This window comes from Hibiscus syriacus, unplaced genomic scaffold (assembly GCF_006381635.1).
Source record: "Hibiscus syriacus cultivar Baekdansim isolate YM2019G1 unplaced genomic scaffold, ASM638163v2 tig00110933_pilon, whole genome shotgun sequence".
Classification (NCBI taxonomy): Eukaryota; Viridiplantae; Streptophyta; class Magnoliopsida; order Malvales; family Malvaceae; genus Hibiscus; species Hibiscus syriacus.
Genome location: NW_024062919.1, coordinates 1,719,482 through 1,735,271, shown reverse-complemented (window position 1 = coordinate 1,735,271; position 15,790 = coordinate 1,719,482). Strand labels below are relative to the sequence as shown.

At 35.0% G+C, this 15,790-nt stretch overlaps 1 protein-coding gene and 1 pseudogene across 1 annotated transcript; both read left to right on the top strand.

The window, feature by feature from the left end:
* Nucleotides 1-4,741: 4,741 nt before the first annotated feature.
* Nucleotides 4,742-6,777, top strand: LOC120147108 (annotated as a pseudogene).
* A 500-nt stretch (nt 6,778-7,277) lies between these two features.
* LOC120147234 (abnormal spindle-like microcephaly-associated protein homolog) lies at nt 7,278-15,086 on the top strand. The gene is given in 22 exon segments (XM_039160672.1): nt 7,278-7,551; nt 7,553-7,754; nt 7,757-8,019; nt 8,178-8,226; nt 8,229-8,645; nt 8,749-8,834; nt 9,058-9,171; nt 9,279-9,467; nt 9,575-9,640; nt 9,906-9,962; nt 10,152-10,274; nt 10,356-10,472; nt 10,758-10,865; nt 10,954-11,086; nt 11,782-11,919; nt 12,281-12,457; nt 12,541-13,469; nt 13,471-13,626; nt 13,919-14,108; nt 14,367-14,592; nt 14,663-14,818; nt 14,917-15,086. Coding segments are annotated over 22 exon segments (4,176 nt in total). The 5' UTR covers nt 7,278-7,374; the 3' UTR covers nt 15,020-15,086.
* Nucleotides 15,087-15,790: the final 704 nt, after the last annotated feature.

The following is a 15,790-nucleotide window of genomic DNA, read 5'->3' as shown; positions in this document are numbered from 1 at the left end:
TAATACCGTTTAAAAATATTTATATTCGTGGACTGAATTTAGAATTTGTAAAAAAAACAGGTTTTATTTGAAATATTATTTTAAACATACTCTAGAAGTAGGGCTATATTAATATCACAAGCCTTTATTTTTATCTTTAAATATAATAAGAGAACACATAAAATTTATATAATTTCGCTTGTTTTTTTTTTCATTATCAATGTATGGAATAACTATTTATGTTTTATTTTTTTATTTTAAATTAAACTATAAATAACATGATCTTATGACATGTCTTCTAAAATTAACAAGTTCACGTATTTTTAAATTGAAACCAAGGGATATGTACTTAAATTGCTCTAAGAAGTGGTAAATTTATATGTAGACAGGCCTGAAAAATTTAAAATTGCTATGTATTTTAAATTTATTTTTGTGTTTTTTTTATCGAAAATTTATTTTTACCCCTAGAATGTTATAAGTTTACCATTTCTAAAATTTCAGAAATATGCCTCCTAATATAAAATTTTGTGTCCGTCACTATATAGATGGAGCAAATTTTATTTATACTTATATAAAATTAAGTAAATCATATATATTATTTTTAAAATTTAAATATAATAAATTTATCAAATGAAATGGAGAATTTATATGCACAAAGGGCCGTAAACGAGTTGAGTTGAGCTTGAGTATTGATGAGCTTGACTCGACTCGAAAATTCATGAGCTTAAAATTTTAAAGCTCGACTCGAAAATAAAAAATTGAAGCTTGATTCAAGCTCGAAAAAACTTAAACTTGAAATATTCTCATACTTAGCTTGATTGAAGCTCAAACTCGAGTTTAAACATTAATCTTAAGTACATAAAAGCATTATATTATTTTTTTTTATAAAAACAACAACAATATGTATCAATGTTAATATTATTAATAATTTAAATTTAAAATCTAAAAAAATAATTTCTCTGAGTTGCCTGTGAGTTTTTTGAGTCGAATATCAAATAGTTCGTTTCGGCTTGTTAAGAATTCGAGTCTAATTCAAATTCGAATTCAAGTCTATCCAATTAAAAAATTAATCGAATTTTAACTGAATCTATCTCAATATATCGTCTCATTTAGATCCTGTTCACAATCAAGCCACACAATGCGTTTGAAAAAGTTTAGTTGTTTGTTTTTTTATCCAATCCATTGCACCTTTCACTCTCAAAACAAAACAAGAGAATGAACAATTCATGAAAAAGCAAAAGCAGAGGATAGAAATCATCGGCACCAACACCCCTAATCAACACAACAAGCCTTTCCTCTCTCCTTTTAGTTCTTTTTCTATAAATAATTATTATAGATAATAACTAATAATCCATAAATAAAGATATATATTTTTTTATAAATATTATGTAAAGAAATTTAAAAAAATTACGAACAGAGAAGAAAAAATTATTATATTGATAAAATATAAGAAAAAAAATATAAAAGACACACAATAAACTTTAAACGCACCACAATACATAAAAAATTTTCTAAACTTAAAAATTCTAGGTATAAACTTATAGTTGTACGGACATAAAATTTGAAAACCTTCGTATTCATCACAATTTTCAATTTTTCTTAATTTAATTCTTCACTAAATAAATTATATAATATTTTTTATTAAATTAAAATAAATTTTGAATCATAATTTTAAAAAAAATAAACATTGGACATGGAAAAAGATTATAAGGAAACAAGCATGTTACATGAACATTATGGAGTTACTAGAGAGTAGAAGGTTGTGACATTCTGCTTTTGTCATCGTATGTATTGGAATTTGAAGGTCTCTATCGCGCATGCTTAATACATTCGAGATAAATAATATCAATAATCATTTAATCTAATAAGATAGTAGTATATTAAAACTTTTAAATAAAATAATACATTTAAATTTCACTTATAAATAGAGTATATTAAGTTAAGATAGTTGCTCTCAATAAACTTTTACAACGTTAAATTTGAATTAATCGATCATTATATTAAACATAAATAATTAATTAAAATAAATTAATATCTATATATGCTGACCACTTTAATAAAGTCATTACAATTTTTTAAGAAATAAAATAAACTTTATTGAGGTCAGAGAGATGCTCTAAAATAAAAGTAATCTCAATTCCCATCAACAAAACCGGGGGGGGGGGGGCACCATGTCTTCACCTAAAACTCTCCAATACCAACTTATTTTTTTTTAAAAGGATCAAAATGCAGTATAAATCCAGCTTCAAACACGCCACTTTCTCCCCAGAGAAAAACATGGCTGCTGCTCCTATTGCAATAGGCACAAGGGGAACCGTAGGATCGCTGCTCAACAAGGAAATCGAATACTTCACCAAGTTCGAGTTAGAAGCAAAAGGTAGTGGTGGTGATGTTGGTGGTCGATCAAGGAAATCCCATGTACAAGTTGAAATGGATTGCAGAAATGGTCATCCAAGGCCCGGTTTTTGGTTCTCGATCACCAGCTGGAAAAGGAAGAAACGACAAGCAGGCAACAACAACGGCGGGTTCTTACCGAGCATGTGTTCCGCGATCGAAGTTGCGGAACACATGAATCGGTATAGGATCCTTAAAAATGATGTCCACAAGTACTTTCACATTTAATAAGTCACCATCTTGTTGGAAGAGAAGAAAAATAGTGGTTTACGAGCAAACCTGTTGTTCATAACATGTTTTTTTATGTTTCTTGTGATTGTCTCTTGATGTTTTATTAAATAAATAAATCTTTTACCAAAATCACAATCCATGGTTCGTTTTTTCGGAGTTGCTAATCCCGGATTCTGGCGAACAAGGGAAGTGTACTTTCAGCAGCAGATCCGACAGCGAACGGTGTCTAAAGGAATGCAGTTCATGTCGATGAGCTGTAGATTTGATGATTCTATCTCCGGATTTAGCTGGTGTAGTCCGGCAATTCGATACATGCTTCTTTCAATGATTTACCTGGTAAGCGACTACTTATTTGTACTTCCGCGCTGATGTTTTCGTTGCCTTTTGGCCTGACTAGAAACACGATGGCAGTTACGACATCCTCGATCAATGTTGCCTTTCGGCCTGGCTGGGGAAACTCGATGGCAATTACGACATCTGTGATCAATGTTGCCTTTCAGCCTGGCTAGAAACTCGAAGGCATTAACGACATCCGCGATCAATGTCCAGCTCTCGGCAATTCCTCCCGAAGGTACATTGCTTTAGGGGATCCGCCAATTATGTGAACTTTGGTCTGTCTTTAAATAATGGCTCTGCCTGCAAGACATGGAATAAACATAGACTCAAAAGCTTAAGAATCTAAAAGCATGCAAATGCACAATTGTTCTAAGAACATAACAAACCCAAGCAACAAGGTTCTGTTCTTTGGTCGGACTTTCGAGATCGATAACTCTCCTCCCCGAGATTAGCTCCAGAAGCACTACACCGAAGGTATAGACATCGGATTTCATCATCAGCTTCCCCGTCATCGCGTACTCCGGAGCACAATAACCATAGGTTCCCATCACCCTTGTTGACAAATGTTCCTTCCCTTCAGTTGGCCTCCCTTCAGTTGGCCCCAACTTTGCAAGTCCAAAATCGGAGAGTTTAAGATTAAAGCTCTCATCCTCTTAATTTTTTTAAATTTTATAATTAAAGTCTCTATTTTTTTAAAATCCCATTTCCTACCATTATAATTTGACATAATTTATTCGTCATGTTAACATTTTAAGTTTATACATATTAAAAAAAAGACGTGTGAAATTATTTTTAATGAGATAAAGTATACAAAAGCTATCTTGATTATAGTACGTTGTTTTGTTTAGTATTTCAATTATTAAAATTAATAAAATGATCCCCTTACTATATGACATTATTTTGTTGAGTCACTGATTATTATAAGTTACAAAATGATAAACTGACTATTCATATGTTCCAAACTCATCATTTTCCATTAAAAAATTGACAGCAGTATGAGCTAGACGTTAACATGCTAATTAAGATGTGATAAAATTATATTTTAATGATGTCTATTAACATTGTCATTACTTTCAAGTACTGACTCAACGATATAATGTAAACAAAGAGTTGATTCACAAAATATAGCTCAAATGGTTCTTAGACCATATTTTATTATATTCCAGTCAATATATTATCGTTTAAGCCAGATGACTGTTAATTTTTTAACGAAAAATGATGAATTTGGAACAATGAACAGTTGGATGACCATTTTATAATTTTTAATAGTCAAAGACTCAACAAAACAATGTCCTATAATTGATTAATTATCTTATAACTTTTAATAATCAGAGAACTTAATAAAGTAACATTTTATTTTCAAAAAACCATTTCTGTAATTTACCCTTTAATGAAATTAGTATAAAGAAAGTTGATTTCAACACAAAATATATATTTCAAAAAGGTGGAGGATTAATCCCATCAAATAGACGTAGTGGTAAAAGAAAATTTTGTAATTCTTAGAGGTTATGAGTTTGAGTAATTGCGTTTGTTGGGTGCATGTGACTTATCAATATGTTAAGAAATTTTTGAATAGATATTGCCTTATAATTAGCTTATACTATTAAAAAATAGTAGATGATTAAAAATATCAAATTATATAATAAAGGAACTAAATCCAAAAGAATGAATAGTAAAAGGACTTTTCGTGAGATTTGACCTATTCTAAAAATAGTTGTTAAACCCTTGCAAAAAAAAACACCCAGGAAAATTGAAAGTTTTCTGGTCTCGTCGTATCATTCAAAAAACCAATGTTTTATCAATGGGGATTTACAGATCTCTGTAAACCCTAACCATCAAAAACCCTAACAAAGCCCGAACCTTTTTGACCGCAGCATCTGCGAATTCAAGTACCGCTGCTTATGTAATTCCACCTCTATCATCTCCTCTCTTTCACACCCGAGTCTCGCCGTTTTCTCCATCGCTTTCTAAATGGATCGCTCCCTTCAATGGCCCTCTTTTCCTCTCTTCCCCTCCATGGAAGCTCTCTCAATCGGCCAATCCGTTTTGGGGGAACATAACAGTTTTACGAAAAGTCCAAGCGTTGAATCTTAACTTGATCAGAGGCGGCGGAGCTAAATTTCCAGTCAAGCTACGATTTGGGTCGGTCTTATCGGACCCGAGCTTGTTTGATCGGGTGGAAACCGAGAAGCGAAGCACTAAGGAAAGGGAAGCTGTGGTTGAGAGTTTTGTGAATTTGCCGAATTTAATTTCAGTGAGTAGATTGGTTTCTGGTCCTTTGCTTTGATGGTAAGTTTTAATATCAAACTTGTTTTTAAATTGATTTTTGCAGTTTTTGACACAGTGAGTTAATTGTAGGATGATTGTAAACGAAATGTATGGTCTTACATTTGTGGGATTAACCATCTCTGATTGCAAATACATGACCTTTCCTCTGTTTAATGCTGAAATGTTTTGTAGTCGGACCAAATGTTTAAGATTTGTACTAGTTTCTCGTAGCTTTCCGCTTCTTTGTAACAAGGATAATTTGGATTCATCATACTGGTGCCAATAGTTATGGATTATATCAGCAGTTTCTTTCAAGTAATTGCCTTGAAATCCTTCATCTTGATTTCTGTTTCACCTACCTTTAGTACATGAAATTATGGATGTTTAGAGCTGTGGTTATCCGTGTATGTTATTTGATATTTAAATTTTACACACATAGAGGTGCTATATTATCCACAAATGTCCGGCGATGCATATCTTATTAGTTTCTGTGCTTTAAAGCTGGACTTGTCGGGCTTGTTGTGTTGCGAGATGCTGCCCTTATTGGTGGCGCGATGTACAAAAGAGCTAGTAGCTTGGGTTGGCAGGTGAAGTGCTTAACTTGAAATTTATTAGCTCATGTTTTTGCTCCGATTCTGTACTTGCTTGGCTAACTTTAGTAATCGTTGATGTAAATCTGGGGTTTCATTGTTGGTTTCTCTTCGATTCAGTGGAAAAGTTGGCTAGATTTCATCAATCTCGATGGGACTAGACTGCAGAAGGTTGGGCCTCTCTTTATAAGCAAAGTAAGTATCATCGTTTCTTTCCACGATTGGGTGCAATATGGAGTTAGCAATGTATTCTGCAATTCTTTATCATTTTAACACTATAATGACACCGAGAACAAGGAGTAAAATATAATGGCAAGGCATGGACAATCACAAAAGCCATCTACGGAATGCGGAAAACCCTGAACTCGATTTGTGGAAACAGTTAATGCTTCCATTCCATATTTGAAAGAACTTCAAATTTTTGCAGGTTAACACAGTTTTCCAGCTGATTTTAGTTGCCTCAGCTCTCCTACAACCCGAGTTCAGAACGCCAGAAACTAAATCATGCATCACATACTTGAGGTAAACTAACTGACCCTTTGCTTATTAGGTCATAGATAAATCACAAGTCACAAAAGCTTAGATTTCACGACACGTCAACAGTTGGATAGTGGTTGCAAGAACAGTAAGTTCTACCATTGCATACGGAGCCCAACACACGAGAAAGAGACTGGTGATGATGTCAAAAAAGCCTTGGTCGAATTCTTAACGCAACACTAAGACAAGTGACGAGTTCCTTCAGTTCCGGAAGCAGCCGATGTGTTAGCATATATAGAGCCGTAGATGGAAAGAAAGGAGTAGTTCATGAGCCCAAGGAGCCTTATCGGTTGCTTGTAAATGGCCGGCACCGTCTTGTAAAATTTTGTTATTGATGTTTAAGCTCCGTTTCAAGATTTTTTTCCTAGTTTTCAATGTGGATGATTTGCATCATGCCGAGTTTCGGATCAAACATGAAGATGCTTCCATTAGAGACAGGGACAAACATAAAATTTTATATTCAGGAGTATAATCGTCTTCAAAACCCCTTTTTAGTCGTTAAAAAATCTTATTATTTAAATCGTTCTAATACATTGCAAACGTGTAAGATCACCATATTTTATATTTGATTGTATCCACCATATTTTGTTTATGTATTCACCATTATCGATTATTACACATTCATTAAAAAGATTTTCATCTGATACCAATAAGATCACCATCGAAAGTCATCAGAATTTTATAAACAATCAAAAGTGTTCTTCAAACTTCTTTATTCTTTCAACAATCATCTATTTAACTTTTGATTCTAAAAATGTTTTTGAAATGCAACGGTTACTAAGCTTTATCACAAAACAACACGTGTGGAAACTTCTAGGCAGCTTCCACACGTGTCTGAGGACCCGGCTTCATCTTAACGTTACAAGCGCCACTGGTTGGCTCTTCGATTTTTCAAATTCAAATTAAGAAAACCTCACTTTTGCTCCTCTTCTTAACCGCTCTCACTCACTCACTCAACTCAATAAACCATTTGTTCGCTGCAAAATCTCCCAGTTAATCGCTGAAAATCGAATACGTCGATCAAATTTAAGCCCAAAAAATGGAGGAAGATCCTTTTTCGTCGTCGTTCTCTTCTTCGTCTTTACTTTTCAAAGACATCTCCAATTTCAAAACCCCAAAACGCCCTTCGAAGCCCCCCGTTTTCCATTCACCTTGTCCTCAGTACTTCACCGCTTCCAAACAAACCCCGAGGACTTCTTCGTCATTTCGTCACCGCTCGACCTTCCTTTGCCCCTTCCTGTTCCCGCTCCAGATCCAAAGCCTCCGCTGCCGCCGCCAAGTTCAAAGCCTTCGAGCTCCAGCAATCTCAGTCGGCTAGGAAAGAGCAGCTCAAGAAAGAACAGTCGCTCAAGTCATTGTCCAAATCTCTTACCGTTTGGTTGAATTTCCTCTTCCAGAACCCTAAGTCTTGCGGATGTGATTGTCCATCAATGGCCGTGATGATAGGAATACTGTTCGAGTGGATAGTGCCTGGAGAAGCCCGAAACGGATGAGAGAGTTGTGGTGGAGAGGGAATGAAGCGGAGGAGAACGTAGCGGTCAATATTTCAAGCTCGAATTATTCCATTTTGAGGTCTTCGTTGAAGGAAGTTTGTAGTTTCGATGATTTTAAGCAGCGGATGCAGATTTATTTGAGTTTGGGGAGTTGCGAGGAGATTTTCAATACCATGACTCAAGTTGTTAAGGTTTCGCTTCTCTAACTGTTATCCTTTTCGTTTTCTCTGCGCTTTTCTTTGTGGGAATGGTAGTTTTAGATTAGTGTTAGTTTCTCATATTAAAGATATGTTTTTAATTAGTTAGTGATAGCATTGGAGTCTTAGTGTTGTTCTTACTTAAATTTCAGAATATAGATGAAGGAAGGTTAAAAATGAAGGCACATTGTCCTATAGTTACGTTGGAATGAAGGAAAATGCATGTAAAATTCTTATGTCTTACAACTCAAGTTGGCTCCGAATCGGGTTGTATATTATTTTTGGAGGTGATTCCCTGTTATCATCTGATGGAGATGATAGTTCTGTGCAAGATATTTCATTTTTTAAGATGGTTATAGAAAAGCAGTTTCTATCGCACCCTGGACTTGCCAAGGCTTATGCTTATAACAAGAAGGTTGAAGGCTTGTACAGACCGGGATACTATGAAAATTTGGGGAATGTTATATTGAAGAGGATTTTGTTGCTTGTACTTATCCTAGATCGAGCTAAATCTCAGACCAGTCTTCCTCTTAAGTACGGTATTGATGGAGTGGATGGAGGTTCACCTCTTCTATTCACAGTTTCATCTGGTATAAAATCAAGTCGTCAAGTTCTTAATGGTAATTGCATAGCTCCTTGCTTGAATTTTTTTGTTGCTTAGTTTAAAGCTATATGTGCTATTTTTGGGGGATAACTTTGTCTTCATTTATGATATAAAACTAGATTTTTTATCATCGGATGTTATGCATGGCGAAGGTAGTCTTCTCGCACATCTGGTGGTCATAGGGTACAAAGTTTCTCATCAGCAGGTATGTGGTTTACATTTAATCCATATGTAATGTGCTTGTGGGTGCATATGCATACTCTGTATGGTTTAATACTAATCTAGAATCTCGCAACTTAATTTTGGGTCATTTTATGCTGATGACTATACATTAACTCTATATATCATCTTGGAATGGAAATATGGAATAATAAGTTCAGTTCCTTTTCTTCTTCCTTCTTAACATCCAAATTTTTACCTTGATGCAGTCTGCCCTTGCTGAGTTTGACTACCAAGTATCAGATTTATTCTTGGATTTTCAAGATGGGGTGCGGCTCTGTAGAGTAATTCAACTTTTGCGACATGAACCCTCTATCCTCATGGTTGGTATTTATATGGATTCCCATAAAATTAAAACGTCAGAATCAATTAGTTATCTTTTAGCAACGCATGGAATGTAATTTAACGTAGCTGCTCATTGCATGAGCAGAAACTAGTAGTTCCTTCAGACATGCAAAAAAAGAATTTGGCCAATTGTGGTGTTGCCCTGCAATATTTGGAACAGGCTGGTGTCATGCTATGTGATGAAGATGGATTGAAGATTACAGGAGATGATGTTGCTGGTGGAGATAAGGAACTCACTCTATCCTTGCTGTGGAATATATTTGTTCACTTACAGGTATGCTAATTTTATCTTTGTTTTAAATTTATAAAAGTTAATGGTTTTCAGAAAATTTGCAAATGTTAATCCTTTATCTCTCACTTCTGTTTTCATTGAACTTGCAGCTGCCTCTTCTGATTGATAAAACAACTATTGCTGATGAAATATCCAAAATAGGTGGCCTTAATATGGTATGCTTCAGACTTACATTGAGTTCTTGTGAAAAATGAGGGGTGACAAGTGAGGGAGGTGAGGAACAGGAAAAGGTGGATAATTGACTTAGTTTTCCTATTCATTACAGAAAAAATAAGTGCATGTAGGAAGTATAGCAACTAGCTTTATGCTTAAGTAATAGAAATGCTAGGCTAAGTTCCTTTTTTCAAATTTTGTTTCTTTTGTATATTAAGGTTTCCTAATGTTCATAATCTCAGTTTCATTTTTCTATGCTCACTACAGGAAAACTTGAATGTAATCAGTTCCACTCTTATGGGAATGATTTTAAACTGGATCCAGGTATTCTGTTATTTCATAGCAACATTGTTTTTTCTTCTTCTCCACCTCTTATATGTATCTTTTTTTGTCTGATATACTAGTTAATCAATAGTTGTGATTAGGGAATTTTCATTTTTGCATGTTTACTCATTCAAATTGCATCTTCGTTCAATTCATTGCGTTAATAACAATATAGATTAATGTTTGCAGGCAATTTGTGAAAAGTATGATCTTAAGGTTGACAGCTTTTCTTCACTGGTTAATGGAAAAGCCATATGGTGCTTGCTTGATTATTACTTCCGCAGAGAATTGTCCTGTTCTTGTTATAACAAGGTGCTACAGATTCTCTGGCCCTATGCTTTCATTCTTTTCTACAGTGATATGTATTATCATCTTATTGTTATGTCTTAACAGGATTCTCATGACCCAAGAGGAGAAGAGTCAATCATGTCTGCCACAGATTACACAGATGCAGTTCACAATTTTATGTTTTCACAGAAACTGATAGCACTATTGGGAAATTTCCCTGAGGTAATGTTCAGTTTAATGCTTATTAGTTGATTATATACTATTTACTTTACATTTGTGATTAGTTAAAAAATTATAACAGAGGTAAGGTGAGATTTTGGGAGACGCTGCTAATGTTTTAAAAGCTGATTTTTTGGGAGGCAAAACAGTGTTAAATGATAAATGGTGATTTAAATGGTGGTTGTGCTGTTATTAATTAGACAATGAAGTTTACTCTTTTAGCACATATTTATTCTTCAAAATACAATTTTATTATACAGCTTACTTTTTGCCTGCTGTGTTGTACAGGTTCTGCAAATAAGTGACTTACTTGAGCATAATGGTGCAGTCAGTGATCAGAGTGTGGTAATTTTGCTCGTTTTCCTGTTGTCCCATCTTGTTGTCAAGAAAAATATGGTAATGCTTGATTCCGGAAGTCATTTTATAAACAATTTGATTTTGTCATAGTTGCAAACGGTTCAAGAACTCTTCTATCTTTTGCCAGGATCAGTTGAATTTCCATAAACTATTGGGTTGCAATTGTCCAAACCTAGAGAGGAGGCATTCATTGACTCGAAGACAGTCAGCAAGTTCTCAAGCTGTTGTGCAAAAGGAAAGAGACATAGATATCACTGAAGGTATGCTTGTCAAATAGATCTATTTTGATTGTATATGCAGCTAAATATGGTTGGATTGTGCAAATCAAAGACCAAACACAATCACATCCTACAAAAAAGCGTGAAACTGTGAGTGTGTATGAATCATTCTTATTGAACCTAGCTTCTTGGGGGGGGGGGGGAACTGGAAAATAAGCTAGAGTTGGCTGCAGTTTGTTCATACAGAAGAAATGTGCTTTAGCTATGAATTTATTATAGTTGGTGCACTTCATGGATTCTATTGTCTTTGTTATGGGTTTTTTCCCTAAGAAATAGATGTTAATTAATCCGAGAAATGTCCAGAAAACTGGTGTTATTGCCTTTTCTATGTGATCTGTCAAACTTCCTCTACTGTGCCATACACTTTGTAATTTCATGCTATGTTTTTCTTGTCAATTCAGAGTATTATTTTGTTTGATACTTTTTTGCTTTTAATGTTAGTAATGTACACAACATTTTTTATTTTTCATATACACTGTTTGTGTGGTGTGCATTTGCATCAGTGTGTGTGTATATACATATATTTGTATGCTTATTTACTTTTTTCAATGCGATTAGTTTAAGGAAATTGTCATGTGAAGTTTTTGCATTTGCCAGTACAGTAAATGTTCAAGCCTTCAGAATTGTGCACTAAAATCTAGTCTTTATTTACTTACTCTTGCATTTCATTCATGCAGATGCTGCTAAAAAGTTCAAGGCCATTCACGCTTGGTGGCGAGATATGACAGAACAAAACTACAAGAGTTCTGTAAGACCTGCTGCTTCTGCTTCGAATTGTTTTCCGGCTCAGAGCACAAGCTCTGTCATTTTAAGAGGTTAGTGTTGCTTATTTTCAACATGAGTAGGAGTTAAATATCAATTGATTTAAAAAAATTTCAGTATTATTTAGTTGATTTTTCTTAATTGGCTATATTTAATTTTGGTATTCGTTGATTGTTGCCACATTCTTGTTATTGCAAGTTCTCATGGGAAATCTGTTCGCAGCGAATTCAAATTACTGGATTCTGAAACTATACTTGATAAATTATGCATTTCTCTAAGGTTCTCTTGATTTTTTGGCTTGCTCAAACTTAATTTGTTATATTTGACTCTTCGACCTTTCATTGCATTCATCATGAATAGAATCAGTAAGTAATATTCTTCTTCTAACCTTGCCATTCCTGCGTAATGCTTCAGAAAATGCTGCAATAACCATACAGTCTCATTATAGGCGTTTGATAGAGCGTCACAATTTTCTGAAGATGATGAAAGCAATCTGTTTAGTCCAAATTGTTATGCGTGCGTGGTTGACTGTAAAGAAAAATTCAGAGCTCAACAATTTCAATTTTGCCAGTATTGAGGAATTTCCATCTGGTATTTGCTCTTGTAGGCATTTTGGTTATATGCTTTCTTCATTTCCGATTTCTCACTGCAATTTTTTATCTTTGCTTTGCCAGAACTCGGGAGAGTTGTAAGGTTTGTTGCTGAGAGGCACAGTTTTGTTAAATTAAGAAGATCAGTGTTGCTCATACAGCAATCTGCAAGGATTTATATCACTCAAAAACGGAATGTATCCCATCAAAACCTCGTCAAAGCTGCCATTGTAATTCAGAAATATGTTCGTGGTTGGATGGTGAAGTCACACAACATTCTTAGCCATGCTCATAATGAGAATGCATCTCTTAAGTGCCGAATGAAGGGTCTACATGATGGTGATATAGAAGCTGCAACCAAGATTCAGATTGCAAGGAAGAGTTTTCTTCACAGATCTCAATCCAAACAAACTTTTTCTGCAACTAAAATTCAGAGCTGTTTTCGGGGTTGGAGGTTAAGGAGGAGGTTTATGAAGCAGAAGCAAGCAATAACAAAAATTCAAAGTAATTTCCGACAACTGAAATGTTGGAGGGTCTTTCAGATTTCTAGGAAGGAATTTGTCCGTAAATCCCTTCAAAATCAGACATTAGCTGCTACCAGAATTCAGACTCAGTTCCGTGCTTGGCTGTTAAGAAGAAGTTATACAAAGAAGAAACAAGCAATAATAAAAATTCAAAGTAATATTCGACGACTGAAATGCTATAAGGCCTTTCAGATTGCTAGGAAAGAATTTGCTTGTAGATCTCTTCAAACTCAGACATTAGCTGCAACCAAAATTCAGAGTCAGTTCCGTGCTTGGCAGTTGAGAAGAAGTTTTATGAAGAAGCAAGCAATAATAAAAATCCAAAGTAATTTCCGACGACTGAAATGCTATAGGGCCTTTCAGATTGCTAGGAAGGAATTTGCCTGTAGATCTCTTCAAAATCAGACATTAGCTGCAACCGAAATCCAGAGTCGGTTCCGTGCTTGGCAGTTGAGAAGAAGTTTTATGAAGAAGAAGCAAGCAATAAATAAAAATCCAAAGTAATTTCCGGCGGCGAAAATGTTTGAGGGCTTCTCAACAATGTGAAAATGCCAACAGATCAGCTATCATCATTCAATCTTATGTGCGTGGATGGATAGCGAGGAGAAAAGCTTGGAGATATAAGTATCTTATTGTTATGATCCAAGTAAGTTGTTCTTCCATAACTGTATGTTATAGTGTTTCCTTATATTTCCTAAGTTGCCTTGATCTGATGGTCAAACTGATATGTCTTTCGAAATTTCAGATAACCTCTGGATTTCTTGTCATATATCAGCTTGATTTATAATTGAAACTATGCTGTATTTGGTTTAAATTGCTGGATGGATCAACCCTCTTCCTTTCGCTAATGTTCTTAATATTGCATTGAATGTTCACTTGCATATCTTCCCAATTTTGAAGTATTATTTTAATAGTTTTTTCCTTGTGAAATTTGGTAGTCACATTGGAAAGGTTATGTTGCTCGGAAAGAATCAAAGGCACGGCTAAAGGATTTGCGCTTGAGAATGCAGAAGTCTGCTAAGAATGTTGACGATAGCAAACGTATTATTAACAGGCTGTTATCAGCACTTTCAGAACTACGAAGCATGAAAAGCATCAGTGGCATTCTTCATCACTGTGAGACCTTAGGTAAGTGAGCATACTGTATTCTACAAAGTTCATACTTGTTACTTTCAAACTACGAAAGCATGAAAAGCATCAGTGGCATTCTTCATCACTGTGAGACCTTAGGTAAGTGAGCATACTGTATTCTACAAAGTTCATACTTGTTAGTATATCCGAGGATATGTTCTATACTGGTGTTGGACACAGATACTTCAAAAATGAAGAGTCGGATCAAAGAAGAAAATGTGATTGAATCAACTTATGACAACACTTAAATTGCAGACATGGCAACAGCCCATTCTCTGAAATGCTGTGAAGAACTAGTGGCTGCAGGTGCAATCGGCATTCTAATAAAACAGGTTCGCTCAGCCAGTCGAAGCATCCCCGATCAGGAGGTTCTAAAGCATGCACTCTCAACACTCAGAAACCTTGCTCGTTATCCGCATTTGGCCCAAGTGTTGATCGACACTCCTCCGTCAGTAGAGACAATCTTATGGGAGATGCTCAGGTTTTCTATTCCCCAGTTGACGATCTTTACATTGCTTTGTTTCTGATTTGGTTATAATTTATATTTCCAGGAACAAGGAAGAAGGTTACTTTATTGCTTCCGAGATCTTGAAGAAGATATGTTCAAATCCAAAAGGTGTGAAAGCTGTACACAAGGTGCCTGCTCTTTTGAAGAGACTACACAATCTTGTTGAAGACCTTACAAGGAAATTAAACATTGAGAAAAGGTTAGATTTTTAGACCGTATAAAAGCTTATTTTCCTTACAAACATCTGGAATGTGAAGTCATTTATGACCCACACCTGGTGTTATGTTCCTTATCCAGCAGGAATCCTCGTACTGCTGCCCTAAAAGAGAGCACAGATAGAAGATCTAGGGAGGCAGTCCAACTGCTTAAACTGATAACACATGGTTATCGAAACCAGTAATCATCAAATGGGTGCACGACACGTGCATGGTTGTTCGGATTGTGAGAGATGCACTCTGTATATAAAGCTGCATAGTGTCGTTTTATTTTGAAACCGGTATGTGCTTGGTACTAACTATATTGATATAAAGCCTGAGATGCACTCTGGGGATGTAGGGCATCCTGGTTATGGGTTAGGGCATAAAACATAATTTATCCGACCATTGCTTACTCTAACAGCAAATATGTTTTTTTTACAAACATAAAATAGTAATTTGATTGAATTATAGTGCAGAATCAATGCCCGGATGGAATACTTTATACAAACTTAAGTACCTTTCGATACCAGGGGATTAAAGCTATAAGTTTCTTCATGTTCAGACGATTATCTGCTGCTTGACTGAATAACTCCTGAATCTGTTTCAGTTCTTTCTCTGGAAACAAAAACATGAAAACATCACTCCGATAGTTAAGACTCATTTCTGATCTCAATTTCTTTCTTCGGAGTTATTTGTAGGTTAACTTCCAAGATAGATAAGTTGAAACATGTGTACTAGTAGTTGAGAACGAACTAAAAACTCAAAAGAAACATGTATGATCAACCAACACGAAGCTAACATCCTCTCCTTACATATATATCACAAATTCCATAATTTGATCAACCTTAGCAACTATTGTCCCGTTGTCCAATCCGGCCCAGCCATATCTAGCAGCCTAGATCTTAATCATCTGCTACACTTGTTAGTATTTCAGTTATCATTTTTCCCTTATCTGTTATATTCTCATAAGAACA